The sequence below is a fragment of the Varanus komodoensis genome, unplaced genomic scaffold (assembly GCF_004798865.1).
Source record: "Varanus komodoensis strain SLA01 unplaced genomic scaffold, ASM479886v1 scaffold32, whole genome shotgun sequence".
Taxonomy (NCBI): Eukaryota; Metazoa; Chordata; class Lepidosauria; order Squamata; family Varanidae; genus Varanus; species Varanus komodoensis.
In genome coordinates, this window is record NW_025335798.1 from 10,863,226 (window position 1) to 10,890,770 (window position 27,545).

The 27,545-nt window shown below is 42.5% G+C and overlaps 2 protein-coding genes across 14 annotated transcripts in view; one reads left to right on the forward strand and one right to left on the reverse strand.

The window, feature by feature from the left end:
* The window catches only part of SEC22A (SEC22 homolog A, vesicle trafficking protein), a 30,443-nt gene extending 21,643 nt beyond the window's left edge, over positions 1-8,800 (forward strand). For all 13 annotated transcript variants that reach the window (XM_044438030.1, XM_044438032.1, XM_044438034.1 and 10 more), the window contains 4 exons: positions 899-1,093; positions 3,629-3,747; positions 6,938-7,003; positions 8,219-8,800. In XM_044438030.1, the coding sequence (XP_044293965.1) occupies positions 899-1,093; positions 3,629-3,747; positions 6,938-7,003; positions 8,219-8,419 (581 nt within the window). In that variant the 3' untranslated portion in view covers positions 8,420-8,800. The remainder of the gene's footprint in view (positions 1-898; positions 1,094-3,628; positions 3,748-6,937; positions 7,004-8,218) is intronic.
* Positions 8,801-14,561: 5,761 nt separating this feature from the next.
* The window catches only part of ADCY5 (adenylate cyclase 5), a 276,967-nt gene continuing 263,983 nt past the window's right edge, over positions 14,562-27,545 (reverse strand). Inside the window, exons 16-21 of the mRNA XM_044438027.1 lie at positions 25,832-25,864; positions 25,220-25,352; positions 23,250-23,513; positions 21,595-21,799; positions 19,490-19,614; positions 14,562-15,971 (exon numbers count right to left, since the gene is read on the reverse strand). Coding sequence (XP_044293962.1) covers positions 15,843-15,971; positions 19,490-19,614; positions 21,595-21,799; positions 23,250-23,513; positions 25,220-25,352; positions 25,832-25,864 — 889 coding nt within the window. The 3' untranslated portion in view covers positions 14,562-15,842. The remainder of the gene's footprint in view (positions 15,972-19,489; positions 19,615-21,594; positions 21,800-23,249; positions 23,514-25,219; positions 25,353-25,831; positions 25,865-27,545) is intronic.

Sequence of the window (27,545 nt, forward strand, 5' to 3'; positions counted from 1 at the left end):
AGAAGGAAGAGATTTGAAGGAGGGAGAATTTAGACATCCGGAGTCTTAGTCTTGGAATTCCAGAAGTTCTGAAGATAGAGTGGAATAAGCCTTTGGAGCATTAGCAGCCAGAAAATATCAGTATTTGTGCAGATATTGACATTGCTTTCTATGACCTGTGCTCTGCTTTGTTTTATGGCTATAAGTATCTTCTGCATTCAAAATAATAATTTGTATCTTCTGTAGAGCTACAGTCCTAAACAGCCTTAGCCTAGAGTAATCCTCACTGTACCCAGTGGGACTTACTTTGGAGTAGGCATGTATAGCATTGCACAGTAAACACATTTGTCTCTGTAATTTTTAGGTTTGAGGGAGGAAGCATTTAGGAGTTCCAAGAAATTTAGGAAGTAATTCTAGAAGCCCTGAGGATAATTAGAAAGGAAAAGGCCTTGGAAGACACTCCTCTTGCTAAGCTACAGGTGGTGATGCTGCACTTTGTTTAGAAAAGACGTTCATCTTTATATATGTTGTGGTTCTGTGTGCCAAATGGCATTAAAAAAGAACAGGCTTGTGTTTGGAACAAACCCTTATTTTTAATAAGAATGTATTCTGCATTACAAGAAAAGCTAAGCAAAATTCAATTCATTAACTATATTAGCTGTCTTTTCAGGGTTGCCAGTGCATGAGACATTAGTTTATTCATAATTAGATTTCTAGCATTTAATTTTTAATACTGCAGAATTAATTAGTCCATGATATATTTGTTATAAAGCAACAACAGTATTAAAACCTACCACAATGGAGTTTCAAATAATGAATTTAAATGCATGTATCCAAGACACATATTGCCTATAAAACCATGGGGTCGCAAATGATTTTATTCATAAAATCTAAGAGGGTTTGTTTTAATTTTACACAGATAATTTCATTCAGAGGACCAAGCAAAGATATAATAACCCACGGTCTCTGTCTACAAAAATAAACCTTGCTGACATGCAGACAGAAATTAGGCTGAGACCACCGTATCAAATTTCTTTGTCTGAATTGGGTTCAGCCAATGGTTATCCACATATAGCTCTACCAGAGTATAAAGGTACCGGGAAAATATCTACAGGTAAGCTTGTTGTCCTAAGTATAAAAATCCTCTGGAACATCCAGATATGATATAATATTGCTTGTATTTTTCTGGAAAGTCTTGGGGACCAAACTAGAGTTCACATGCCCACATTGTTTGGGCTCAAGCACCTGACTTTTTACATTTACTGATAGTTTGGAGGGTTGGTGGTAAAATGGACTAGGAACATGGCATGGGCAGAGGAAAACTTTAACCCTTTATTCTCACTATGGTCCCAGGCACAGGTTTGCTATTCACAGTGGGGCATTAATAATAGATGCCCCATTGCAAATAATAGATGCTGAAAGAACTGGGACCATGGCAGGGTTGAAGGGTTAGTGTATCTCCTTTTCTCATTTTCTAATAAAGATTTGGTGTGCTTGCCCCTAAGCATCAGCCATGCAAGGCTGAACAATGCCAGTGAGATGCTACATTCAGTTTGATCCCGAGGCTTTGTGCAGTTTGAGCTCTAAGTGTTTTGATGAAATAATGAAATTCCACTTTGGTGTGGCCAACGAAGTTCTTAACGTGAACATAAGCACAACAAACCAGAAAACCCACAAAATATTTAGTGCTGTCTAAAGTATAAGGTGCTGACCTAAACATTACTGCATGGGTATCAAAGGAAACAAGTCTCCATTCAACAAAGAACTGAATGAGTTCTAATTGAAATTGGTGTCCATTAAAAGAATCACCCCTAGTTGATTAATTCTGACATTTGGTTTAGAACAGAAATGCTTTTTAAATGGGAAGCTCTGTGTGTGTGTGTGTGTGTGTGTGTTGGTTTTTGGTTTTTTTTTAAGATTCTCTTCCCAACCGGTAATTTCTAATTACATATTACTGTGTGCCAATTAGTTTTAGGAAAAACATAAAGTGCACTTCTTATAAAGTTTGGAAACAATGATGCTCAGACAGTATAGTTCTCTTCTTCTGGAGAAATTCCCTGTGTTACTCCTGGGCTTTCTTTGACTTTATGAACTGCTTTAGAGAGCCCTTTTCTGCTGCAACTGCTCAGTGCAAACAACGCAGAATGACACCCCTCTCTATATTAATGTTCCAGCTCATTAACTTCATTGTTGGCACCTCTACACTTCACTGATTTAAACAGAGTGATTTAAATATGGTTCAGTAACCTTATTGTCACTCTCTCTGTGTTGCCTAGACTACTGTGGATTTTGCCTTGTTTTTTCATTTTCAGTTTCTGTCCCTTGTTGTGGAATAGCACAGTAACGGCTTGTACGCACATTCACTAGGAATTGGAAGCCATTTGTGTATGCTATTGACTCTTCAGAACCCTGAATGAATGCCTCCAAAATGCTCACTTTCAAGCCCCCCTCCCCACTGCACGGACACAACTTTTATTTCTTCCTCTTCATTGTTGGTGTGGTTTATAAGGACCTTTTATGGATTAAAGGGGCAAGCTAGTTGTGGTGTTGGAAGCTGTTACAGGTCTGTTAGCCTACCTAACAGGATTGTAGGTAGTCTGGATTGTACTTCACCACACCCTGTTTAGCCAATATGCTAAGGCTGCAATTCAGTGTACATTTATTTATGAAATAAATAAGTAAATGCATATGCATACTTACTTGGGAGGAAGCCCATTAAGATGAGTAGTGTTTATTTGGCATGCAGTCCATAAAGGAGCAGCTGATTAAAGGATTAAAGAGTGACAGATACTGGAGTTAAACTGACATACAAAGTTCATGGATTAAATGAAGTCAGCAGTATTTTAAAAGATGAAAGGCCCCCATTCATTACTTCTTGGGATGTCAGTGAAGGATGTATTGTTAAGTTTGGAATGAATTATTTTTCATAATATTCAGTGTTGTTGACAATAATTAAAATTGCATAGGTTCAGGTTGTTATCCTCTGCACTCTTACTTGGAAATAAGTCACTTAGGATTGTCTTTCACATTTAACTCTGGCTTTAAATCTCTCTTCAGAGGGAAAGTAAATCATACATCCTTGATGTTTAACATAGGCTTTAAATCACTCTTCAGAGAGGAAGCACACTTTAGTAAATAAAACATTGAGACCACTATTTCAAGAGTTTGATTTACTACCCAAAGGCTAATTGTGGACTAATTTTACCAGCTATTTTGTTACTTTTGTACATTTAATGCTGTATTCCAGCAATCCAAGTCTAGTCCTGAACAGCTTGGCAGCATTAGTCCAATATTAACATTTAGTGAGGCCTCATAAATCAGATTTAACTAGCACAAAATATATGTTGCCACTGTGTTCTGCAAACTTAGCTTTACCCTTTTTACAGGTTTCAGTTGTATATGCTATATATACTCAATTATGTAAATGATGCTATTAACTTCAAAAGAAATGAAAAGGGAGTTGCACAATAGCTGTGCCTGGTGGATTACAATTTCTGTTGTGCTTACATGTATCCCCATTTAAGTTAGATGAACTTGAGCAGGGAAAGGGCCTGAAAAGTAGCATTGATGTTTTTTGCTGAAGCATTAAAGCCAACATCTTCATATAATACATGAATATTTATAGCGTTTTCTTCTTTCTGACTTTCAGCCCCTCACCAACGACTGGAACCTGTGTCGCTGTCAGGGATTGTTTCCTTTGTACTCAGCCTTTTATGTGGTGCTTTGAATTTAATTCGTGGTTTCCATGCTATAGAGAGTCTTGTGCAGGTACTGTAGCCATGCAAATAACTTTGTACCAGGAAACATGACAATGGTCTGTAATTTTCTTTGTTAAATGTTCTCACAGTGACTATGAGGGTAAGAAGAATATTATTTTTTTGCCACAAGTGTGTGGGTTGGCAGGCTGTTGTCTGTAGGCTGCGCTTGGCCTCCTGAGCTGAGCCACTTGCCCCTTTGGCTTTCAAGCTTCACAAACAGCTTGAATGGAGCAGGAGAGTGTTCTATTGGTCCCATACTTCGGACTTGTTCTATACTTCACCCTTTTTTATAGGAAAGCTGAACCAGGAGAGAACTCCTTAATGGGACATGTCTGTTGTTTTTGTGAAATGAAACTAATCAGTTTCTTACAGAGTTGTTAAACTTTCCACAACCCCAGCTGGGATCTTCCTCGTGTATTCCACATCCTCTCACAAACTCTTTTGGGGCCATTATACTGTGAGCTCCCTTGTCTGGAATGAAGTGCTGGACTGGGAAGGGAACTGGAATCCTCTCATGTGTTTCTCAGCCACCAAATCCTGCTCGCTATCATGCTGTGAGCTTCCCTGCATATAATGCACAGTAGTGAAAGTTCATGATTTGGTGGTCCTGACTCATGTTGTTCCAGTGATGCATTATCCAGGGATGGGAAAGCTGAATCTAGATGAGGAGCAGCTGAAAAATCTTTGTTGAAGGATTTTTTTTGTTACACAGTTGGAAACTTATACAGTTGATGAGCTTGAGATGCATTCTGAGAAAAAATATGCTCATTTTAAAAATGTGCAAATAAAAATATATTTCTAAAATGAGTGGAAACATCTAGTCTATTGGTGCATGTGCCAAAAATGCACACAAAATGCAATTTTTTATGCAGGGAATAAAGCTCACAGAGATGGAGTTGCCTTGTTACGGAAAAACAAAAGCCTTAAAGAGATTAAATTTGTCAGATGATCCTGAGAAGCTAAGGTAACAATGACAACATCACAACATTTCACCACAGAATCAAAAAGCTAAATTTAAATTCAAATTTAAACAACTTTTAGGAGAATTGGTAAGCAAGGCCTGTTAAGCAAGGCCCACTAAGCAGCAAACACAATGCCCCAACATACTATTTAAAGCTGTCAAAAGATCAAATGGAGCTGACCCGGTGCCTTTCCCAATATTTATTTATATTTATATTATATTGAGATTTATATCCTGCCTTTTTCCTACATAGGGCTCAAGGCAGCTTACATCATCTCGTTGCTGTATGTACATGTTATACACATGGGCTCGAAATCCAGAAATGTTGTGATGCAAATTCATTGTATTTGAGGAACTGGAATTCAGAACTTCCTGATCCAAGACTGCTTCCCATGGAGTTCCTAGATGGTGGTGGTGATTAATTTTTATTTCTGTAGTGCACAATAATGAAAACTCTCTGAGTTGTTTACAGAAACATATAAAATGTGATATGAAATACAGGTAATGCTTCATAAAATTTCACTACAAAATTTAAAAACTTAATTTAAATCCAAATTTAAAAATGCAATAGGCAGCACAAGTTAAAATAACAAGACCTGTCAAGCATTTGACATAAAGCCCCAACTTACTATTTAGAGCTGTTAACAAGATCAATTGGCTTCAACCTGGTACCTTTCCAGATGTTTTGGACTATGGCTCACATAAGCCATAGCCAGTGAACTGGGGTTTTAGGAGTTGTAACCCAAAACATCTGGAGGGCACCCACTTGTCTACATCTGTATTAGATATGCAAGCTTGAAGGAAATTATCTTATTCTTCATTAAAAAGAATTCCTGTTGCCATCTGGTGGCTGATGAGTTCCTTTTCATGCCTTTTGTTTTCCCCTTTCCTTTAAAACTTTCCTTTGTATGAACATAGTGCCATCTAGTGGATATACTGTATTTTACATGGTTCTCAGTGAACCAAGCAACTGTATGTGATGGTCAGACTAGATGAGATGGTGATCAGTCTTTTTAAGGACAGCAGTCCCTTAAAGGGAGGGATTGTAGGCGTGCTCAATTTTAGGAGCCAAAGAACAGGTATGGGAAACGTAACTCCTTCGTCCACTGCATCTGAAGGCTTATGTCTTCATAGGCAGTCTCCCATTCTTTGATTCTTTTCCGGCCAACTGCTGTGAAAAAATCAAGGCTGGGGTACGGACTGCCAATATGTCTGCCATGGATGGAATGAGCGTTTCACACCTGTTGTTTTGGGGGAGTTCCTGGAGTTCTGCATTTGTAGAGATGGATCTGCCATGCCTACTTTGTACCTAAGGGTACCTATTGCACAATTGCAAAATTGATCCAACAGGAAAATCCAAGAGGCCAATTTTAGTAAATGTAAAATAACAATGCTCAGATGTATCATTAAGTTTTTGCCTATTTTTATCCATATAATATTGTTGCCTTGATTATAACGCCTTTTACATAACATGACATCAGGGCTGACAGCTTCAAATATGTTGAGATCTCTTCAGATACTTACTCTGAGTGTCCCAGTCTACCTCTGTTGAGTATGAATGGAAGATTTGTTCTTGTTCTTACACGCCATCAAGTCATGTCCAATTTAACGGTCACCGCATGAATGAAGGTTGTCCAAAATGTCCTGCCCACTGTTTTGTGTGCAAAAGATTCTCTGCCATTGTTGCCTTCAGCTACCACTGCTGCCCAGTAGCTGTCCTTCAGAAGTTTCTCCGTCCCCATCATCATTAATAAGACCCATTCTCTTTTTGCTGATGTGACCATTACTCCTGAAGAGGGTTGGATGGAAGATACACATATCCAAATACATATTCCCTGGAAAGCTGGGCCATCAACTACTTTATGCCTTTGGTTCCTGATCTAGAGAGATCACTGTGTGGCTCTCTTTCTCTGAATCAGGAAATGTGCAAGGTGTTGATATTTTAAGAATCTAGGATGCTCTCAGTCTCCATATGGGAAAGACGAAATAGAATTCTGGAAAGCTGGTTGGTAATTTTGTTGAAACTGATCTTTGTTAAAACCCAATCGAGACACTGGGGAGAAATCATGGTAAACAGTATTTTAGTTACTGTGCATAAATTATATAAGAGCATGTCTGCATAATATTTATTAATTAAAACTTTTATATGCCATCCCATATGCGTGGCATCTCAGGATGGCTCACATAATAATATGGAACTTAATAATCTGAAAATGCTATTTTATAAATCTATTTTCAGAATGAAGGAGAAGACTTTAGTTACGTTATTGCCTTTTTTCTCGGAACAGCAGCTTGTTTGTATCAGGTAGGAAATACCCCTTTAAGATGATCTTTAGAAGATTTAGTTCATAATGACTAAGATTATGTTTTGTTAAACCTCCTGAATCCGAAATGAATTGACTGCTAATATATTTACTTCACGGTTCTCTTCTGAGTTAAAGCGAGAGTGGTTTAACTGTAATCAGTGGCTCTAACTTGGCTTTTCTTGAAATTCTCCTAGAGTGCTATATGTTGCAAAAAAAGTGGGTGGTGGTTTGCAGCAGCACCCACAGTGTGGTCTTGTTTTAAGCAGTTAGTGATTCTACCAGTTATGCATAAATTTTGCTCTGAATCTAAAACAGGCTTCTTCAAATATGGGCATTATATTGCACTCTGCTGTTGCCATATCTGCAAACCTCTGTGCACAAGCTGCTGGCAGTTATCATATTTGGTAAATAATGGATTTCCCTTTGGTGGCAATCCCATGCAGGCTTAAGCAAGCTTGGACTCATTAATTTCAGTGGTCATTCCTATGCTCAAGTCTGCATTGGATCACCATATTTCCAGATGACTGACTAGTGGGAAGTACGGCTTCATTTGCTGTATTTAAAGCTAAGACCATTATCCCAAATCATACCATACTAACTTTTTTGAGAGGAAGTGTATTGTGAGGAGACACTTCAACTTTTGCACTGGTGTTGCTGTGTATTATGAATGGGGAGATTCACTGCTTGAGGTAAAATGCATGTAAGTGGCGGTTGCAGTGTTTGACCGCAATGATTTCTTGCTTCTGTCTTCAAGAGTATTCACTTCTGGGTGCTGAAGTGAAAGGGCATGTCACATTCTCAGAATAGCCCACATACTACTGTAGAATCTGTTGCTATTTTACATCAAATTTCACTGTGCGCCATATTTTTTGGAATTATAACATTAGAAGTAACATTAAAAGCTAGTTGGCCCAGGCTGCACCATGAACGTCTCCTAACTTCCCACCTTGCTATGTAGAACATTTAGATCCTACTGTACTACAAGGAAAGAACAATAAAATAAATGTGTGTGGTTTCACAGTACAAAATGAGTGATGAATTTACCTTCAAAACTTTGTCTCAAGCTATTTCAGAAATTGGTCAAAGTAATATCAAAAGTTGCTGGCCTTGTATTGTTACGTATGTATGGAATGCAGGATTACATTCTTGCTGCAGAAATCTAAGAAGGCCCCAAGAATGACACGGAACCCTAACAATTTTCTTTTTCTTTGCAGTGCTATCTGTTTGTATATTGTACAGGTTGGAGGAATATCAAATCCTTCCTAACATTTGGCTTGATCTGCTTATGCAATATGTATCTCTATGAACTGCGCAACCTCTGGCAGATCTTTTTCCATGTGACTGTGGGTGCTTTTTCAACATTACAAATCCGGCTGAGGCAGCCACAAGGGAAGTCCCCAGATTACAATGTGTGATGGTTGTCCCCTGATGGCCTCAAGGGAAATGTGATGCAAGCGGTATTTCTCTCAGGAATGAAAAGCTTTTCTGCAGAAGAGAAGCACCCCATGCTATAAAGCATGAATGACTTCATGGTGCAATTCTTCCTCAAAGAAGAGCTAAACAAGGTTCGGGAACTAATTGGGGTAGAAATGGAGCTCTCATGCTTGTGAGTCTGACCCAAGGACAACTGAGAAGTTTTGGAGGGCAGCACGGAAATCTCTAACATTCAGAACTATGAAAATAGCAATGATCGGCATTGGATGTCCGCGTATCAAATGATTCTCCAGTCCCAAACCAGTTTTGCCTTTGTGAGGCAGCAGAAAAGGCTGAAATAAAAGGATGGCATTGCATATTAACCAACTGTTCAGTATGAATGAATTCCTAAATGCCAGATTATAGGATTGCACATAAATTTAATGGTGTGTGTCTGCATTTTCCTTAATTAAAATCTAACCCGGAAACCATCTGTTCATGGGGATTAGATTGTGGGCCCCATAGGCCTGCCATCTAGTAGTGAGTTAATCATGAACTGCTTTGCTTCTCTTCCACCCACCCCTTTCTCAGTGTAATTTGCTTGAAAAGAGATTCAGAAAGTGATTCTCTCCCCTGATGAAGGGAAAGGGAGAAGACAGAAGAGGCCGTTATGCTTATTCATATGAAATAATGTAATATACAGAAACCTGGTCTACTGCAGGGGTCTGATGAGGCTGATTTAGGAAAGAGCTTAATTTGTAGTAATTTCCATTTAATTGTTATGAAACCCACTTGGGAACTCTGTCAGTTTGTCGCTGGATATACTGGTTTGGGCACAGATGTATAGTACCAGAGTGAACAACTTCAGATGGCAGATGAATGAACAGTTTCCATCCCCTGCAGTGAGGATTTAGCTAGTGAAATACACTGCATGGCAACTTATCTCTCCTATAAAACAATCACGGCTACCAGTTGCTGGGCAACTTGGATGGAAGAGTGTCTTTGCACCAATATTTTGCTGTGGGCAGATGATTTATCACTGTGTGAACAGAACGCTGGACTAGATGGACTCTTGGTCTGACCACTATGGCTGTCCTTGTGTTGCTCAGATTTTTTTCTTTGAAATACTTACCATTTTCAAATCCATATGCTGAACTCAAACATGTTCATTCAAAAGGTGGCATGAGCTTTGATTCCATATGACTACTATAGATTGGATCCAGACTGTTGGTCATGTTTTATTTGCATTGAAATCAGTGAGACAAGTTGCCAGGACTAACTTAAATCTCATGGTTGGACTAAAGTTTGTATCCTCACATGGACTGCTAGGTTTGCAAATGTTATTAGATTCCACCCTGTGGGTTAGTAAGACTTGGGAACAAATGTCTTTTCAGCGAAGGTAGCTGGACAAGTTTCTTGGCATCCAGGAAATGTTCTGACTTGATGCAGATTCTGGTTGTTGGAGTCAGAGAGCCAGTACTATTACCAGCTGCAGATATCCTAAATAATAAGTCAGTCAAGAAATGAGTAAACTTCTCTACAAAATTATGCATTGCCGAAGTGGCATTAGTTGTAGGAGGAGGTGAGAGAAAAAGTAATGTTCAAGAAGAGGCTATTAAATGTTAATTCTTGCATAAGCTACACTGGAAATCCATTCCCGATCAGGAGGCATAATAATCAGCTTCCAGATCAGGTATCTACCACACAGTTGTGATTGTGCACTACTTCAGTGGAGAAAACAAATCTGGTAGCTTGGTTTTAGTAGCACAGGAAGCAGCCTGGAATTTATGTATCTTTTTTAATATAGTGATGTTGCTAGGGAATTATGGTTTTATTTTTTCAGGTCTGTGTTAAACAAATAATGTCTAGCCAATTGGTGTCCTATAACTTGCCGTCAGCTTGCTTCCTACATGAAAATTACCCTGTGCAGGAACTGTGTGAAGTAGCCCAAAGGTATTTGTTAGGGAACCAAATAACGATTATGATATCGCAAATCTGTTCATGAATCATGCATCAGGCATAAGAGACTTAAAAATGGGTCTGGCAGTGGCTCTAGTCTAGCAGCTGTCCATTTTATGCTGTTTATATTCATCTCAAAGCACATTCATGTGTGCATATGGGCATGCATATACACGACTACACACACCTAAATGTAGGTGAAACCCAGTGTGGTTGACAGGGGAGGTAAGGGACATGAGTTCCAACTCCCACATGAAAGCTTCATTGATGGCTTTGAAATTCTGCTTCCTAGTTGCAAAATGGCAATAATTATTATTATTTGAAATTGTAAAGCACATTGTTGTGTAAACAGGGATCTGTGCTACATGGTAATAGAAGCAGTATCTTCTACTGTATAAGCTGTTACAGTGAGTCATACAAGTACACATAGTAGGCAACAACATGTAGGCAACATGTCCAAGACTTCTGAAACGTTAATCACTGCAACTAGCATGGCAGGGTTTGTTTGTTTTTGTGTGTGGGGAGGGGGTGGCTATGCTGTTATTTCTTGCATGATGAAACTCTGGTTTGCTTTATCATGGCTTTCTCTTTCTGGTGCTATTGAACTTTGAAAATGGAACAAGATGCACACTTCCACTGTCATGTAGCAGATACCTGTCCACATGCAGCTACTGTTGTAAAAGTGGTGCAGAAGTATTCCAGCAGGCGCCAAAGAGCGACCTGAATCACAAGCAAAGGCTAGAGGAGAGCCTTAGCTCAGTGGCAGAGTACATGGTTTGTAAGCAGATGGTTCCAAGTCGAATCATCATCTTCATCATCTAGGGTAGATGGAAAGAGTTCTGCTTTGTACCCTGGAGAACCTGTGCCAGTGTTGTGACAGTACTGGGCTAAATGGACCAAGGGCTTGTCCCTGTATAGGGCAATTTTCTATGCTCATGTGACATGCTTAGTGGATTCGTTTTTACCCTCCTGCTGCCCTCCTTTGAACAAATTGGAGATCCCTTCTCTCCACAGACCATTAAATTATTTCTGTAATAGTTCCAGCTCCCGGGTAGCTGTCCATATGATATGGAGGGGGGCAAGCAAAGGAGGGAGTCTTCTCTCTCAAAGTCACATATCTGAATCTGCTATACCTTTGCCAAATGTTGATCCCTCCTACAAATAATTACATTTTTTTTCTTAGACATCATAGATGTGACAGGAAGCACTGACATAAATATGTTTCAGCTGTGACTATTTGTTCCAGTATTTCAGGCCGATAAGCCATGGCTGAAAAGCTGGCGGTATTTGCTAAAGATAAACAAACAATGTGAGATGGTAGTGATATGCATGCATGAGGCCTGTTAAGTCAACAGAATTAAATTGTAAGTGATGGTACTTGACTGTGGCCTAACTTGGTAAAAAGATACTGGGAGTTGGTTTCTATCTGCTCTATGGTGAGGCCTGAAGCATGAATTCATTGTGTCAGGGGAAATGACCTACAACTAGCAATCCATCTAAAGCTGCCTTGTGTAATTACTCCTGCAGTTTCCATGGGCAAGTGGGCTGTACTTTTAGCTTTTCTACGTCTAGCTGCTGGGCAACATTTTATACTATAGCGTTTACTCCTTAAAAATGTGGTTTGTGCCAATTCCACATAGCCATAACTTTAAATGATTTATTTAAAAATACAGTGACACTTTGGCTTGATTATGTCCCCATTTCTCAGTTGGTGCTGTTTTTTTCCCTTTTGCATTTGCTAGCTTGTGTTGAAGGCTACTGCTGTATTAGCAGAGTTGGTAACAAGGAAGTTTTGCTCTAATGCTATCCCAAACTACCCTAACAGAGATTAGTACAGGGAAAGGCACCTGTGGATGGCAATGATAATATCCATATGTGGGACCTAGATAGGAGGTGAAATTCGAGATGAGTTTCTCCATTGCTTACTAAATGAACCAGCAACTGCCTGAAATCCCTGTCTGCATTGCACTGGTCATCCGGGGTGCACTGAATTAGTTGACTTGTCCATTTAATGCAGACTGTGGTGCTCTTGTGAATATTCTCGAAAGCGACCAATTCTTACATGCAATTAGTTGAGTAGGAATGAACATCTATGGTTCTTTAGTATAGTTTGATTGAACTTAACCATTTAAAAAGTATCCCAATTACCTCCTTCATTTCAAGATGCTTTGTACATGCATTTAGCCCATGCTGCTATTGTTAGAATAGCAAATAGGCCTTGTTAGATTATTTTGTTCTGCTTTCTCCAGCCACGGTTTTCCATGCAGTCATGGAAAAGTAAATAGACATATCCAAGGATTAAGTCACCAGCCCCTCCTTTCTGCTTTCTGTGACAGAGCATGCTTAAATACCATCCGGCAAGTGACAGGAATACTTATTGCACTAGAATATACAAACCTGAAGTGCCATCCTAATTGAACCGAGGATCTGAAACATATTTGGGACGTTGAATGTGATGCACAAATCCTGTGATCACTCCGGCACATACTAAATTACAGTTTTTATTCTACAAAATTATTTCTGGGCTTTTTATGAGCCAGACTTCAAAGAGAAAAAATGGCCAGATTCACAAGTGAAACAGTGTTTAATATAGTTGTTAAATTACTTAAACAAATTGCAATTTCCATGGGAAATCATAACTGTATCCATTTTTGCAAGAGCCAGAATAAAGAGTGCATACCCCTTGAAATGATCATGACACAGTCAACAATCACAGTCAGAGATACAAGTGACTGAAAAGTTCATTGACAACACAATCGCGCAAGGTGGTCTGCTTAAAATGTTAAGAATGCACATTTCAAAGCAGGAGGCAAACAAAAACAAATTTATTCTATCTTATGCTATTAATTAAATTTGGAAGTGATAAGTGGTGGCAAAAACATGGTGGAAGGTGATGAAGCTGCAGTACTGTGTAAATAAAGACTTCTGCAAATCAGAAGGGATTTTTTTTTTTTTTAGGTTGAAAAATATAGTACAAGGGCAGACTTGGCAGTTTTCTAGAAGTCAGGCAACAACAGTGTTCCAGGATGTGCCCTAGTGAAAAGGTGGAGGATGAAAGGGAAGGGGGATGCTGCTGAAGCTCTAGTCTTAAAACAGCTTGATGCTACAATTGTGTTGAGCAATATAACAAATTGACTGAAATCGTGAATTTTATTTTGTTTCTTGGTCAAAGAGAAATGTAAACCCCATGCCACAAGTGCCAGCATTGGAGAATCACCAAGTTAAAAAAATCATGGAAATTCTGCCCTGAGAAGAGAGGAAAAAATGTCAAAATATTGGAATCCTTTAAAGGTAGCCAAATTCAATATCAAAAGTCCCCCCCACCAAAATACAAAAATATAGGCTTTTATGCTTTTATTATTTTTAATAAAATATGAAGGGGACTTTTGCCTTTAAAAGTTGAAACTATTTATTTCACTCATATGTATTAATAACCCTCTTTTTAAATCAAGTCCATTCATTTTTAACCCCCAATAGGATAGCCACTTCAACATCTGTAAAAAACCAATCAACACAATTAATTGTTTGGCCATGAAAAACTGTCTTCAGCTGCAATCCAGCACACATTTTGCTGACAGTAAGCACCATTGTACACAGTGGGACTTACTTCTGAGTAGGCACACATAGGATTGCATTATAAATCCTCAAAATGAAATGCACAATATGTGACTCATTAATGGAATATAACTCCCACATAATCCAAGAAAGCAAAACTTCTAGGTAATATTCTATAGTACTTATAGAGACAGTTATTTTGAGAACAATACACATTCACCTCCTTTGTGAAAAATCCTTTAGTTCAGGTGCACATGGAAATGGCATTTGTCAAGTGCCCTTGACAACATTTACAGAATAATAGCCACATCCTCCTCTCTGGCACTCCTCTCTTTCCAGCGTAATGCAGCTGCACTAGTTCTTGGTTCTCCTTGTCTGTTCAACTGTGAGTTTCCCAGACTTTACAACCTGGAGGACTGTTCTTTCATTTGTTTTGTTTTGTTTCTTGAACTGTACAGTGTTTGTCTGAAAACTGCCAAGTCTGCAACTCAGAAAATAATGAAAAGAACATCACACAATTCTATAGCTTATGTACACCTCCCAGTGTGTCCTTGTGCACACAGCCAGCCCCTGGCCCCAAACCCAAGGACTGCGGGCACAGCAGAGAGCCTCACGCCAGCTGCTGGACTTGGAGACATTGGTGGCGGGCAGAAACATCTCCTAAACTTGATCGATTCTCAGTGAACCAGAAGCAGAAAAGGAGTGCTTGGACAGCATCTGGGCTCCTCTTTAGAACAGCAGTTCTCACAGGAAGGGCTTCTGGCTTAGATGCTGATCAGCTGCCCATTGTGAGAGGCTTGGGGTAGATGCCCCTGCCTTGCCTCACAGCTGTGAGCCGCTGCACCATTTGCCAGCTGCTCAGGTAGATGGCCGGAAGTGAGACTCCCCTTCCTGCACCTTCACATAGCCATTTGATGCTCCATGGCAGCACGACCAGATGCAGAGAACTGTTGCTTGGTTGGAGTGACTGTTCCATACATGCCATTTTCAAAATAACACATTTTGGGATATTTGTTAGATATCAGTGTTCCATATTACAAAATACAAAATTGCCCTCCCTCCCCCAAACAACAATCCCATACATTGTGGCAGGACCTCCCTATCTGAGCATTTCATATTGACAGCTGGTCTTCCCTGTGTAAACTGATATGCACTGACCAGGTGTGAGAAGGACTTTTCAAATAATAAATAAGTTTGAAAAGTTGATTTTTCTCACTGTAAGTGCACTGTCTCTCTCCCTCCTTTCAGTATATCAGTCCTGGTTAAAAAAAGAAGAAACCTCATACATGTGTGAGAGTAGGGAATGGCAGGAGAGTATGTAACAAGGCATCTTTTCCATTTAAAAACATGATGAATGGCATCATAAAAAGGCCCTTTGTATAGAGCAATAGTGGGCAGTATTTTTAATGTTAAAAGCCCACTCAAACAGCTAATAAAAGAACAGTGGCACACTTGAAGGAGCTGACAGCACAGGCCAGAAATAGTATGGGAGTGCACAGCCTTTCCAAAGTAATGCTGTTCATTTTTTCTCTTGTGTTGCAATGAATCATACTTTCCTTCAAACCAAGTAAAAACATTGTGTTACTTCAAATAAATACTTAAATATCTCAAGTTCTGCGTAGCAGCTTCCTTTCGGATTTCAATCCACATCTTCATCTTGGAATTCTGTTAAGTGTAAATCTTTGGTCAATTCACTCACACTCCACCCAGACAAGAAATCCAGAGCAGTGCTAGGTAATTGTGTGCTGCAGAGCCCATACAGTGTTTTTGCTTGCACACAATCCTGCTAGAAAGGCATCAGAGGAAATACCGAGTTGTGTTGGTATTCCATTCACTGCTAAACAGTGGATTTTCCTTCCATTTGTGTTTGAATCAAACCAAGCCATTTCTGAGTCATTTCTTCCACTGCTGCTAACTTGCTGGTGGGCCTTCATTTAGGAAGTAGGTGGTCATTTCTCCTTTACCTTTGACTTTAACGACCCCTCGGCACTCTAGTTGATAGTTGTTCACCATTAAAACCTGATACATGTCTGTGGTCACCTGCAGTGGTTTTGGAAGGATCAGAAAAGAAGAACATGCATTCAATTACTCATGGTCCAATACAAAAAGCTCTGTTTTTGTTTAGCTTAACAGGTCAACTCATAGTGGATGCAGTCATGGGAACAAGGCAGGCTATGTGAAAAAGGCATTTTTATTCCATCCTCCCATAGAGTTCACATGTACACAACCCACAAACCAGCTTTGCAAAAAAAGGGGCTATGGCAAATTGAGCTGGGTATGCAAAGAGGCACTCATCTCTGCCTTCCAGAAAGTAAGCTCAAACAATTGAACGGCCTTTCACCATTCATGTTTATTCAAAAGGAAGGCCCACTGTGCTGACTTAGGGTTCTTTATACTGTAGCTATAGACAGGTAAAGGTGCATGAGAACCATCCTAAGGACAGAGTCATGAAAATGTGTTTATGCAGTGTTAGGTACTGGACTGAGCGTGGAATCCCATGGCCTCTTGACGATGCTTGGGGGACCGCAGGCTGTCAGAGTTGCAGCTCTGAGATCCTGCAACCTTGGAGCTGGGACTCCAGCTGCCAGGCCGTGCCCAGTCAGTGTGGACACCACTGCTCCAGCTGCCTCTCCAAGGCTGGACAGCACAAGGGCATGGTGGGGAGCAGAGACGATAGGGCATGACAGTTGATGCTCTGTCCCAATGGCATCCCAGCCTCCTTCCTCCCCCTCCACTGTGCTTCATTTAGATAGCCCAAAAGAGCCATTCTGATGAAGTGCAGAGCAAGATGTGAGACACTGGAGATTGCTGCCACTGCTACCACCCTTCACACCTTTCACTGCACACATGTAGGCCGCGTTGACCCCCTTAACAGGATCGCTAAAAGGTGTTCCCCTCTTATTCTTTTGCCTGTCATGCTTCAGCAGAGGGTCACTGAAATACACAGTCTGACCATTTGTCCATCTGGCCTAGTGTGATCTGCTCTGACTGGCAGTGGCTTTCCAGCAGAGACTGTTCCTGTCCTGCTACCTGATTGCTGCAATGGGTGATGCCAGCCACTGAACCTGGGGCTTCCTGCATGGAATGAATGAGGACTGGCTTTGGAGCCCTAGCAGAGCACAAAGTAAACACCCTGCGCTGGCTCCAGAGTATCTTCTTAGAGTAAGAGAGACCCTTGTTATTGAAACCAGTGGGATTTCGGTGGGTCTGAAATAGTAACCAGATTGAGTCTTATTTAATAGGTCTACTGAAGGAATACTGCCTTGGAGGGCAGATCTGTCAGAAGTAAGGCTCTAGGAAGCAAGAAGCAAGGACTGTGACCTTTTCCTCTTTACCTGCCCCCCCCCCCGCCCGAGAGGTCTCTTTTGGTGCTTCCAAGTTGACAGCCAGTGATGACACTGCCAAAATGCTGACGTGATACACTGGAGGGGCTGTCAATGGTTCACCATGCAGGGAATTTGCCTATTTGCTATTATGTTTGTTAATGTTTAATTTGCCTTGTGCAAGTGTTAGAGGAGCACAGGTGCAGGGGCCTGGACTAGAAGCTTCGCCTGGGCAATGTCCTGGAAAGTGTCTGCATTTGGACCACAAACCAGAGAGGCTGCAAGTAAGTTTATTTCTTAATGCAGCTCTCTCTTGACAGCTGTCAAAAGGCATGAAAACGATGCCACGAGAGAGCTTTGCTCACAAATGTAGGTGGTGAGCACATTACTCTCTCTGTGGCCAGATCCTCCAGTTCTGTGCTGTTATTTTTTGGTTGAAGCCCACCACTCCCAGGGGACTCGCATTTTCCACTCATTGCTGAGAAAGTGGGAAAGCGTGAGCCTCCCCATTTTCAGGAGCCGGCTTCTTCCTCAGATGGCAGGGACAAATAAAACTGCAGTTGCTCCACTGTGCCATTTGGGCCTGCGTGGGACACCTGTCACAGGCGGCGAGCTTACAAGAGTGGCGAGGGGTTGGTTGTTGCTCTTGCCAAGCAGGTTCCTGCAACCTGCAATAGGGATGATTGTCCAGGATCACAAAAACCCACTGGCACAACTCTGGAACAAGCCATGGTGGCTTGCTGCCCTTAAGCTACATGGCTTGTCACAGGCAACAGGTTGTCAGGGCTTGCAACCCCAGCCACCTGCCTCGAAGACTGCAACTGCAGACAGCATTCTGTGTTCAGAGGAGTAAACCCAGCTGAACCCTTCAGCCATTTGCCAGAATAAGCAAATCTGTGCAACTTAACACAATGTGATCTTTCTCTTAAAAGGCTGAGTGATGTGAATGAATTAATTATGGATTTCATGTTCAAATCCAAGTTCCTTCTCCTCCTGACCCTTCTTCAAAAGAAATAGGACTAAATCAGGATTTTCAAACACCATCTGCTATCGTTTCTTTTTATACATTTAGCCTTCAGCAGGCAAGGCTCTTCTCTCTCAAACAGAATGAAGTAATGAAAGCTGCCATTCTTCGGCAAAGCATAAATAGTAGGTTGTAGTATCAATGCCGGGGCGATCCCTGGGGCAACACAAAGGAAAAGCTTCACGGGACAAATATCTCTAGTCTTCTGTCTTGGTCCAGGGAAACAATTGCTGGACACCTTCGGCAGGGGATGTGCTGTTCTCCCATGTTATCTGGTCATGATGTGACTTCCTGACTCCTTTCAGAAAGCACCCTAATTCAGTGCAAGTGATACGTGTGTGGATGCTGCTGTCACACACCTCTTCTATGGGGCTGGGACTTGCAAAAAGCAGGAAATGCAGAAATGCACAACGCACTGTTCACACTTCCTGTTTCTGGGGTGCTGCTGTGCCATCATGTCTCTGGTCTACCGCCTTTCCTCCCTCCTGCTGACTCCCGTACAGGGACCTGCATTCAGAATTTCTTTCAGTGGACTGAGCATTTGTACAGCACCAAGGAGAGACTGACGCAAGCCCCTCATTTCCCTGTGGTCGAATTCAGCCCGTGTTTGTCAAGGGTTGCAGCACAAATCATCTACTGGGTGCACAGCAGGATCCACTGGCACATGAACTGCAGCAGGATTAATTACCTTTCATCTGGTTATCATTCTGCACACAATGCCTTTAAAAACAAAACACTGGCTCTGGACATTCAAAATAAACTTTGCTGTGTCCCTAAGCCCTGATTCCAGGCTTTGTGATGTGTGTACAGGTATATAAACACTGAGGATATCATAATCTGTTGGAGTTTGAGCAGGACTTTTTTCTCCGAAGTGTCTTCAGGATTGCTTCATACCTTTCATTTTTTTCCCAATGAATGCATTTCTTAGGGAAATAAATTCCTGCATTGTAAAGTACAAGTGTTAATGCTAATTTGTCTTGATCCACATCTCACAGATCAGGAAATGACATGTGTCACTGCCACATATCTTTGGTGACCCATTAGGTATTTTCACATTGTGATGATGGTGAGGAAATGGCATTTTCTCACCTGAGTGGAGCACAGGTGATGTGCCCGGATGGGGCTGATGTCTCAACCCTTAATGGTGGGGTGCATGAATGCGCACAAGAGGCAAATGGCTTGGGAAGTGCAGCAGTGTTAGGAAGACTGACCTGAATCCTGTCGGGCACTCCTGTGCTGTCCATGCGACTGGCTACATTCACAGTGTTCCCCCAAATATCATATTGGGGCTTACGTGCGCCTATCACCCCAGCGACTACTGGGCCAATATTGAGCCCTAGAAAAGGAACAGCAAGGAAACAGGCATGAGCAAATCAACTTTTTCTGGCATGGTTTCACTACAAACCTGCATCAGGGAAGGAACTGAAATTCTTGGATCCATTTCCAACTATCCACCGGCTAGAGCTAAGTTCTCAATGGGCAACTTGTTTGCCTTTTGAGGACTACATGGAATAGTGTGACATGACCAGGCTGGTCAAGTTTGCATATCTGGTGGCTTGTATTTCATGTAATTAATAAACTAGTGTGCAGGTACCATCATAGAATTAGTGAACTATTGCACTCTCCGCAAAAATACTATTTTTCTGACATTGTTTATCAAAGAAAAAAACACATACTAGGAAGGAAGGAAACAAGCTTCATATTTGACCTTAGCAACTGTAAAAACTTGAAAACAAAAGACGCATGATTCATTCCCACTGATTTCAATGGAATATTAGAAGTCCATTGAATTTTAAAGAGTTTTATTTTTAAAAAATCCCATTGAAATAAATAGGAATGGAGCTGTAACTCTAAGCCCACTTGCTGCACATTAATAACATAATTCTAAAAAGACATGTATAGGATTAAGTAACACTGAGTTCAAAAGGACTTACATGCAGGAAAAGCGGCATACGTAGGATTGCAACCTATGTCCTACTGAACTTAGTGGGACTTACTAAGGGAACTTTATTGACTTACTTGCAGAGGAAACATGCATAGGATTGCACTATTAAAAATGCTTGCTTTGGTGGTTTATACCCTAAAACTTGGCTTTTGCTGACTTGCAACCGTCAGTGTTTTGTTCATCATGTTTTGCAACTTATCTCTGTGGGTCAAACAGGTTTTTAAACCAAACCAAACCAAATCAAACCAGTACTTTAGGAACACCTTCTGAAATGTCTGATAAACAGGTTAAGCTCTGGTGAAGGGTCTGAAAGCAGCATCTTGCTGGTGCTGTAATGTCTGTGCCAGAACTAAGAAAAGCGCTGCCGGATGGACAAACTCATTTTACAGCACCTTTGCTCATTTTTGAAATCTGCAATACCATCATCAAGAGGAATCCCTAACGTGGTCTAACTGGACCCTTCCCCAACCTGACAGACTTTCCAGATGTGTCAGACTACAGACCCATCATTCCCAGCCAGTGCTGGCTGGCAATGATGGGCATTGCAGGCCAACACAAGCAGAGGGCATTAAATTGGGGTTGGGTGCTTTCTTAGACACCAGTTCCTTACTAATACACATAACTGGGTACCAATTTCTTGCACTCAAAATCACAGTCATTTGAAGAATACACGGAAATCTGTTTCCTTTGCACACACGATCAATGAACAGACTGAGTACCCCTGAGGGACTGCCCGAGAACCAGTGGCAGGTTCTGTCAGCTTTGCATGGGAGGAAGGCAGAATAGATGCTGGACTTGGTCCCTGCAGCGAGATGTCTGGCACTGCCAGAATGGAGAGCGGAGGCCCCTGAGCAGTGGATCGAGGGATGCAGGTGGCTAAGGGGCCTTTGCCAGATCTGGTTGGGAGAGTTCTGCTTTCCTTTCACACCAAATCTGTATATTTATCCAGGTTAGATTCAAGGGTGAAAACTGAAGGAAGACATGGACTTCCAACATGATAGTTCTCCAGAATGAAAAGCACTAAAGTTGTAAGGTTAGCTGAGTTTCTTTGCATGGTGTTTGATCTTTCCACTGGCAATGTATTATGCATTGTATTATGCATTTATCCCCCATGAAAAGCATCTTCTAATAATGACAGCTTTCCGCACAAAACCTGACTGACACTGCCAGATACATGCAGATCACAAAGAGTATCAATGCCTACTTCAGCCATTCCCAGTCCCATCATTCCCGGACAATGGCGATCCTGGGGGATAGGAGTTATCATCCAACCCCAATCATCCAACCCCTACTGCATTCAGTATAGGCAGCACCAATTCCATATGCACTTTTTACCTTACATACAGGCTCAATTCCAGCCATGGCATTTACCTATTTTCATCTGGAAGTTGTTGAACGAATGCTCATTGATGTACTTCATTTGATCCATTAACCTCATTGCAAAGTCAGCCAGGGCCTTGATATGCGTTTTGCCCACTTTGTCATAGGTGGACTCATTAAGGCCAGACGCAGCCATGTACGTACTGCCTATAGTTTTGATCTTTTCCAGCTGGCGAAACTGGTCCTCACTTATTATCTGGTTAATCAAAAAGGAAGAACATCACTGAAAGGGCCAAAGGTAAATTGGCATATGTTGGGTGGCTCTTCTGCACAAGAGCCTGAGGTGTGCGGTAAACCACAGGACACACACTCCCACAAAGAGAAATTTTATGATGGAGACCCATGCTTGGTTTGGCTTCTTCTGACTGAGCTGGAAGACAAGGCAGGTTTTGCCCTGCCACTTCAGGTCACAGGATACCAAACAGGGCTCTAGCCCAGCCGCTCCTCCTGTGACCAGCCTGGCCTGATCCTGGTCTGGGGAACCGCAGCAGATGTCCCTGGCACAGCCTCAGTGGTGCTTGATGTCATACTCAAGGAGGCTGGGTTCAGGCCATTTGGGATGAGTAGATTGCTCTCTTACACCCCTTCCAAGGCATCCCCAATTATCCCTTTAAGCAATAAAAGTGACAAGGCAAGTGCAAATATGCTCTAGCCAACTGAATTGCAGTGCCTCGTATTCCAACCCAGTTCATCCCAGGCTTTCAGATTTTTAAAAGCTTGCATGAAAATTCATAAGCATTTCTGTCCACCTTTCTCCTAATTCTTGAATTTTTGCTAATGTAAATATGTTTCTAGAAGAATGCATTTTTAGACAGAGTTTCCCCTTATATGCATTTTTGATAGTAGGCCTCCACTGCAAACTTCACAGAAGCAAAAATTTCAAAGGTCACCTGAATTTCAGTTCATGTAGTGGTTCAAAATTGCCAAACTGGGTAAATTCACATTAAAATGAGAACTGGACTAGTTTCTTTCTCATGCCTAGCTAGTAATAAGTGCTAGAAGCAGTGGAGCTTTCCCAGCGAGGGTATCAAAGCCAGAGGCGCTGCCCTACTTCACTTCTCTAGCTCAATTACCGTTTGCAGCACTGCATCACTTGATCTGTAGGAGCAGGGTGCCAGGAGCTGTGCAGGGCTGCATATGCGCCAGGACAGTGTGGCACTGGGCCAGACAGAAAAAACCAAGAAGACGGTTCCATGAGCTGCAGGAGTCCTGCAAGCTGAGCAGCGTCACACCTCCCCAGCCACCTGCTTGGAGGAAGCATCTACAAGTGTAGCACATGATTTGGGTTCAGCAGCACCTTTCAGTAAGCGTATGGTGCAGCAGAGAATAGAAAGAAAAGTCATGCTATTTCAATTGTTAACTCTTACCAAAAAGAGAAGCTATGTGCAGAAACAGGAGGTGTCAGAAATGGCTGCTGGGGCACAGCTCAGGCTCCCGCGCTCAGATACATTCAGGAACAAAACCGACCAATTGCAATGCTAGCCTGAAGTGCCTGATCCTGCCTAATCTTGGAAGCTAAGCAGGGTCAGGCTCAGTTGAAATCTGGATGGGTGACTTAGATGTTGTGAACCACTCAGAGAACTTTGGTTACGGGCAGTATATAAATACAGTAACGACGACAACAGCAGCAGCTTTTCCTTGCTTACCTCGTCGAAGTCAGCAATGATTTCATTGAGGAGCCTCAGGCACTCCACACCTTCATTGTTGGCCTCTAATTCTACATAGAATTCTGAGAAGTTGCTGATGGAGGCAAACATCACGGCCACGCACTCGCAGGACTGGTAGTACAGCTCGTCGTTCCGCCGTTCCTGTGCGAGGAAGTGGGCTGCGACGTCCTTTGGCAAGATGTTATGGAGAAGCCGTCTGTTGTAGGCCTGCAGCTCCTCCATTTCCTCCTTTTCTTCAGTAGCCTGGAAAGAGGGACAAAGATGAGGTTGCAAGTTAGAGTCACTCCAGTGCGAAGTGGGCTGGAATCAGAGATGAGAGTAAGGTGCAGCACAGTGATAACTGGGTGACCGAACTGCCATTTTTGCCACTTTTTGTAAAACCACAAACACCTTCCTTCTGTCATCTCAACTGCTCTCAGTGACACGGCCACATCTAATCGGACCTGCCCTCATTTACTGCTGTCCAGTGATGTCTGCACAAGAGTAGTCTGTGGGATTTGTCGCTGGAAGGGATTACTAACATGGCCAATTCAGAAACACGGAAAAAGCATCAGGCAGGGCTTGCCTGGATGCAGAAGTCGGTGAGAAGCTGGTGCAAGAGCAGCTTTGGCAGGGGCAACAGCATCCGTGGTGCCGAAAAGGGTTTTCATCAAATGTCGAAAGCTCACACAAATTAAGTCTTTTTCAAAGTAATGTCTACTTTGCTGAGAGACAGTGTGCATAGTAGCTGGAGTACTGGAATGGGCCTTGGAAGATCCAAGTTCTAGTCCATACTCTCTGTCTGACCATCTAATCTAGCTCACAGATTTGCTGCTGTGATGAGAAAAAGGGAACGTGTAAGCTGCACTGGGTTTTGTACAAGTGGAAAAGAGGCAGGGTAGAAATGTAATATATAAATAAAATTACTAACATAGGCCTGGAAAGCTAACCTCTTAGCTCTCTGGCACAGCTGAGCTCAGAGTGGCTTGGGCCCAGGGGCAGTGCTCTACCGCCAGTGGAAGGGCACTGCTGCTGGAATGGGACTCCCATGTCCTCTCTTCTCCCTGCTGCCTCTGTAGCCTCGCCTTCTAAATCTGCTCTGGAGGCTCCCGGGGACATGTAGGGACTGAAGTGTGGGGGAAAGAATGCGAGTTTCAGTCCATAAGTGAAATGATAAGTCTGGATCCTGGCTGTTATATTTGGGGATCCACAGAACTAGAATTTTGTGCAACTTGTGGTTGGAACCTGATTTGGTCACATGTAGAGTAGACCCACTGAGTCAGTGAGGATGGATCAGGGCAGTGATCCACATGATACAATGTTTTTATTGTACAGTGGGAGTGCCCCAGAGTGGGAGGGGTGCTCCTGCTGGTATGGTCAGGGGAAGGCAGTTTTCACAGATTCCACCTGCTTGTATAGTCCCTAACACCATCTCCCCCTGTTCCGAATTGTCCCCAGCCCTCCTCAGCGGATATGTATTTGGGGGTTTTGGGGGGTGGGGGGGTTGGGATCAGAAGAGATCTTTTCCCATTCACTGGATCAAAAGCCTCCTTCTAATGGAAAGACCTCTTATGTCTCTGGGAAGGTTTGCTGTAGCCAACCCAAAATTCCTATTCATGTTCCACTCAAGTTTTCTCAATGCAGCCTGCCTCCTTCCCTATGTAGAAGACATCAGCTAACTAACTAAGCAGTTATTGGGCTCCTGTACGTTAAGAACGTCAAAATCTTTGAGTCTCAGCTAAGAAAGGATGCTGCCAAGCAGCTTCCACAGCTTGGTGCTCTCTAAACTGTTGGTCTGCAGCTTTCATAATTACCAGTCAGCATGGCCACTGGGGATCCCCAGGTAGGAGAAGACTGATGCAGAGGTTTCCTCATGTGTCCCCACTTCCGATTTATGAGCGTGGCATGACAACACAGTAACAGTTAATGGTGATGAAATGCCATGCCAATGTAGCATTAAAGACACCCACCTGCAGCTTCCAAAGGAAATCAAGCCGGGCTGTGGATTCCACCTGCTGGGCGTGGAGATATACCGCCAAGACGAAAACTGTGATAACTACAGGGGTCACTATCTTCAAGGCCACTCTGGATACGCTTGGAGGACTACGCAGCAGAAGGAAACATGTAATCATGCAAACATTTGAGGCTGAGTCACTTAACTGGAGCAGTATATAAAATGCACTAGGATACAATTTCTCAATTCCTTGTCTTGGGACAAGTTGAGCAAGAGGTAAAACTCATCTGCCTGTCAATACAATTCACTGACACCTGCATTTTGTTCCGCTCAACGTCATCTGGATTTTCATCACATTGTGTTCCTGATTCAGCAAGGGCATTAAAATCCAAGCGCGCCACTTCACCTGGGGTCAATGAACCTCTTGTTTTTCTGTGCATCGGTTATTAGAGTAGCTTGGGCATTGTATCAGAAGTTTAGGGGAAGGGATCAGAAAAGGGCCAGGGTGCTCATGGTTCAGGGATGGGAAACAGGCTACTGGCCGAAATGACCGAAGACATTTCGCATCTTGAGGCAGTGCAACCCATGCCCGCCCGCCCTCCCTCCCTCCAAACCTCCAGTAACTCACCATATTTCATTCCCAGTGGCATTGGAAAACACACTGAAATAAGACAGAAACTCGATTTAGGTGTTTGTTAGCTTTCCAGATCATTGGCCCGCCCTCTCTCCCTCTCTCTCCCTCTCTCTCTCTCTCTCTCTTTCTTTCCTGCTCCATGTTTACAGTGCAATCTAAAGAACATCTACTCAGAACTATGTGCCACTGAGTTCAACGTGGTTGCTCCCAAGTCAGTGTGGGCAGGACTGCAGCGCAGAACGGCATCCTAACGGTTGCTCACTTGGGAATGAGCCTCACGGGCCTGAGCGGGAGATCGGAAGCCAGCACTGTACGTGCCTCACTGTTGTAGCACGCAGCCTGCTCTGCTAGTTCAGGTTGCGCCAGGAAGACACCGGGTCACATACAAGAGCCTCTTAGCAAGCCTACAGTGAACATAATGCTGCCTTACCTGTTACGAGGTTACAGAAAAAATATGTGAAGGAGTCTGAACACTTAGAAAGTATGAAAAGAACAAGTTATTAAAGATGTGCCTTTTCATCAATCAAGCTGCCTTTTTGCCCTGCACCAGCTAGCCTGAATTTTCCTCAGTTCGTATGTAACTCTAGGGTAAAGGCAAAGCATCTTTCATGGGACATCATGCATAAAAATGCCACTTCATGTCTGCTCTGGATCACCTGCATGATGATAACCAAATGGACGTGTGTGAGGCATACAGTTCACATTACTGAAATTTGCAGGTGAGTCATTCCACATCCTCGTGTGCAAAGCATCCTGAAAGTCATGCTGGGAGGAAGCAAGAAATGGCATCCTTTGTAATAGCCTTCCTTAACCTCTTCAGAAGCGCTGGATTACAGTGCCCATCACCCCAGCTGAAGAAGATGGGAATTTTAGCCCCTCTACATCTAGAAGGCGACAGACCGGAGAAGGCTGCTGGCACTGAATTTACAGAAAAGCAACGATGGGCAGCACCAAGAGGCCTCCGTCTGCAGACACCCTTTTCAGCTGCTGTCTTCAGTACTGGAACTGGGGCCCATCAAAATCCATGTCACTTGCATTGAAGCAAATACTTTCAGGCTTCAGTAGCAATGGCATAACACTCCCTGCCCACTCCTGACGGGTTCGAGAATTTTTTTAGTTTGCACATCTCCCTGTGTCCAGTCCATACAACACAGCCAGGTGAGCAGTGCTGCCGTGTTGCTTTCTACATCCTCAATGGCCACCACATGCCCATTTCCTTAAATTTTGAAGCAGGTGCTTCTCAGCACTGCTTTAGTAACCCATTTGTGCATGCATGTTCCAAATTATTCCCTTTTCATCCCATTTGTAAGAGTGCTTGCACCATAGGGCAATGCTACCTCATGTCTGAGCAAATGTAGTTAAGATAAGCCTGCAGATCCTGACTTTACCTGGTCAATTTCATGACCTGCTAGGAAAGATGATCCACTATTATGGTTTGCAGAATGCAACAGTCCTTCACATGTGATCAGCAGTGGCGGGTTGTCACGTTGTGAGAACTCAGCATGGTTGCTGCAGTGTGGCTTCTTTGCCTGAACAAGTCAGACCAAGAAAACTGCGGCTTGCTTAGGGCTCCCGGTTCCCATAGAGGCTTGACATCTCAGCCAAACCTGGCACAGCCATTTCTGCATGGCTTGCCTAGACGGGCTGCAGAGCCTTTGGCAAGAGCAGCAATGCCCAGAGCATTCCTTGTAGTGCCCTCCCTCCCTTC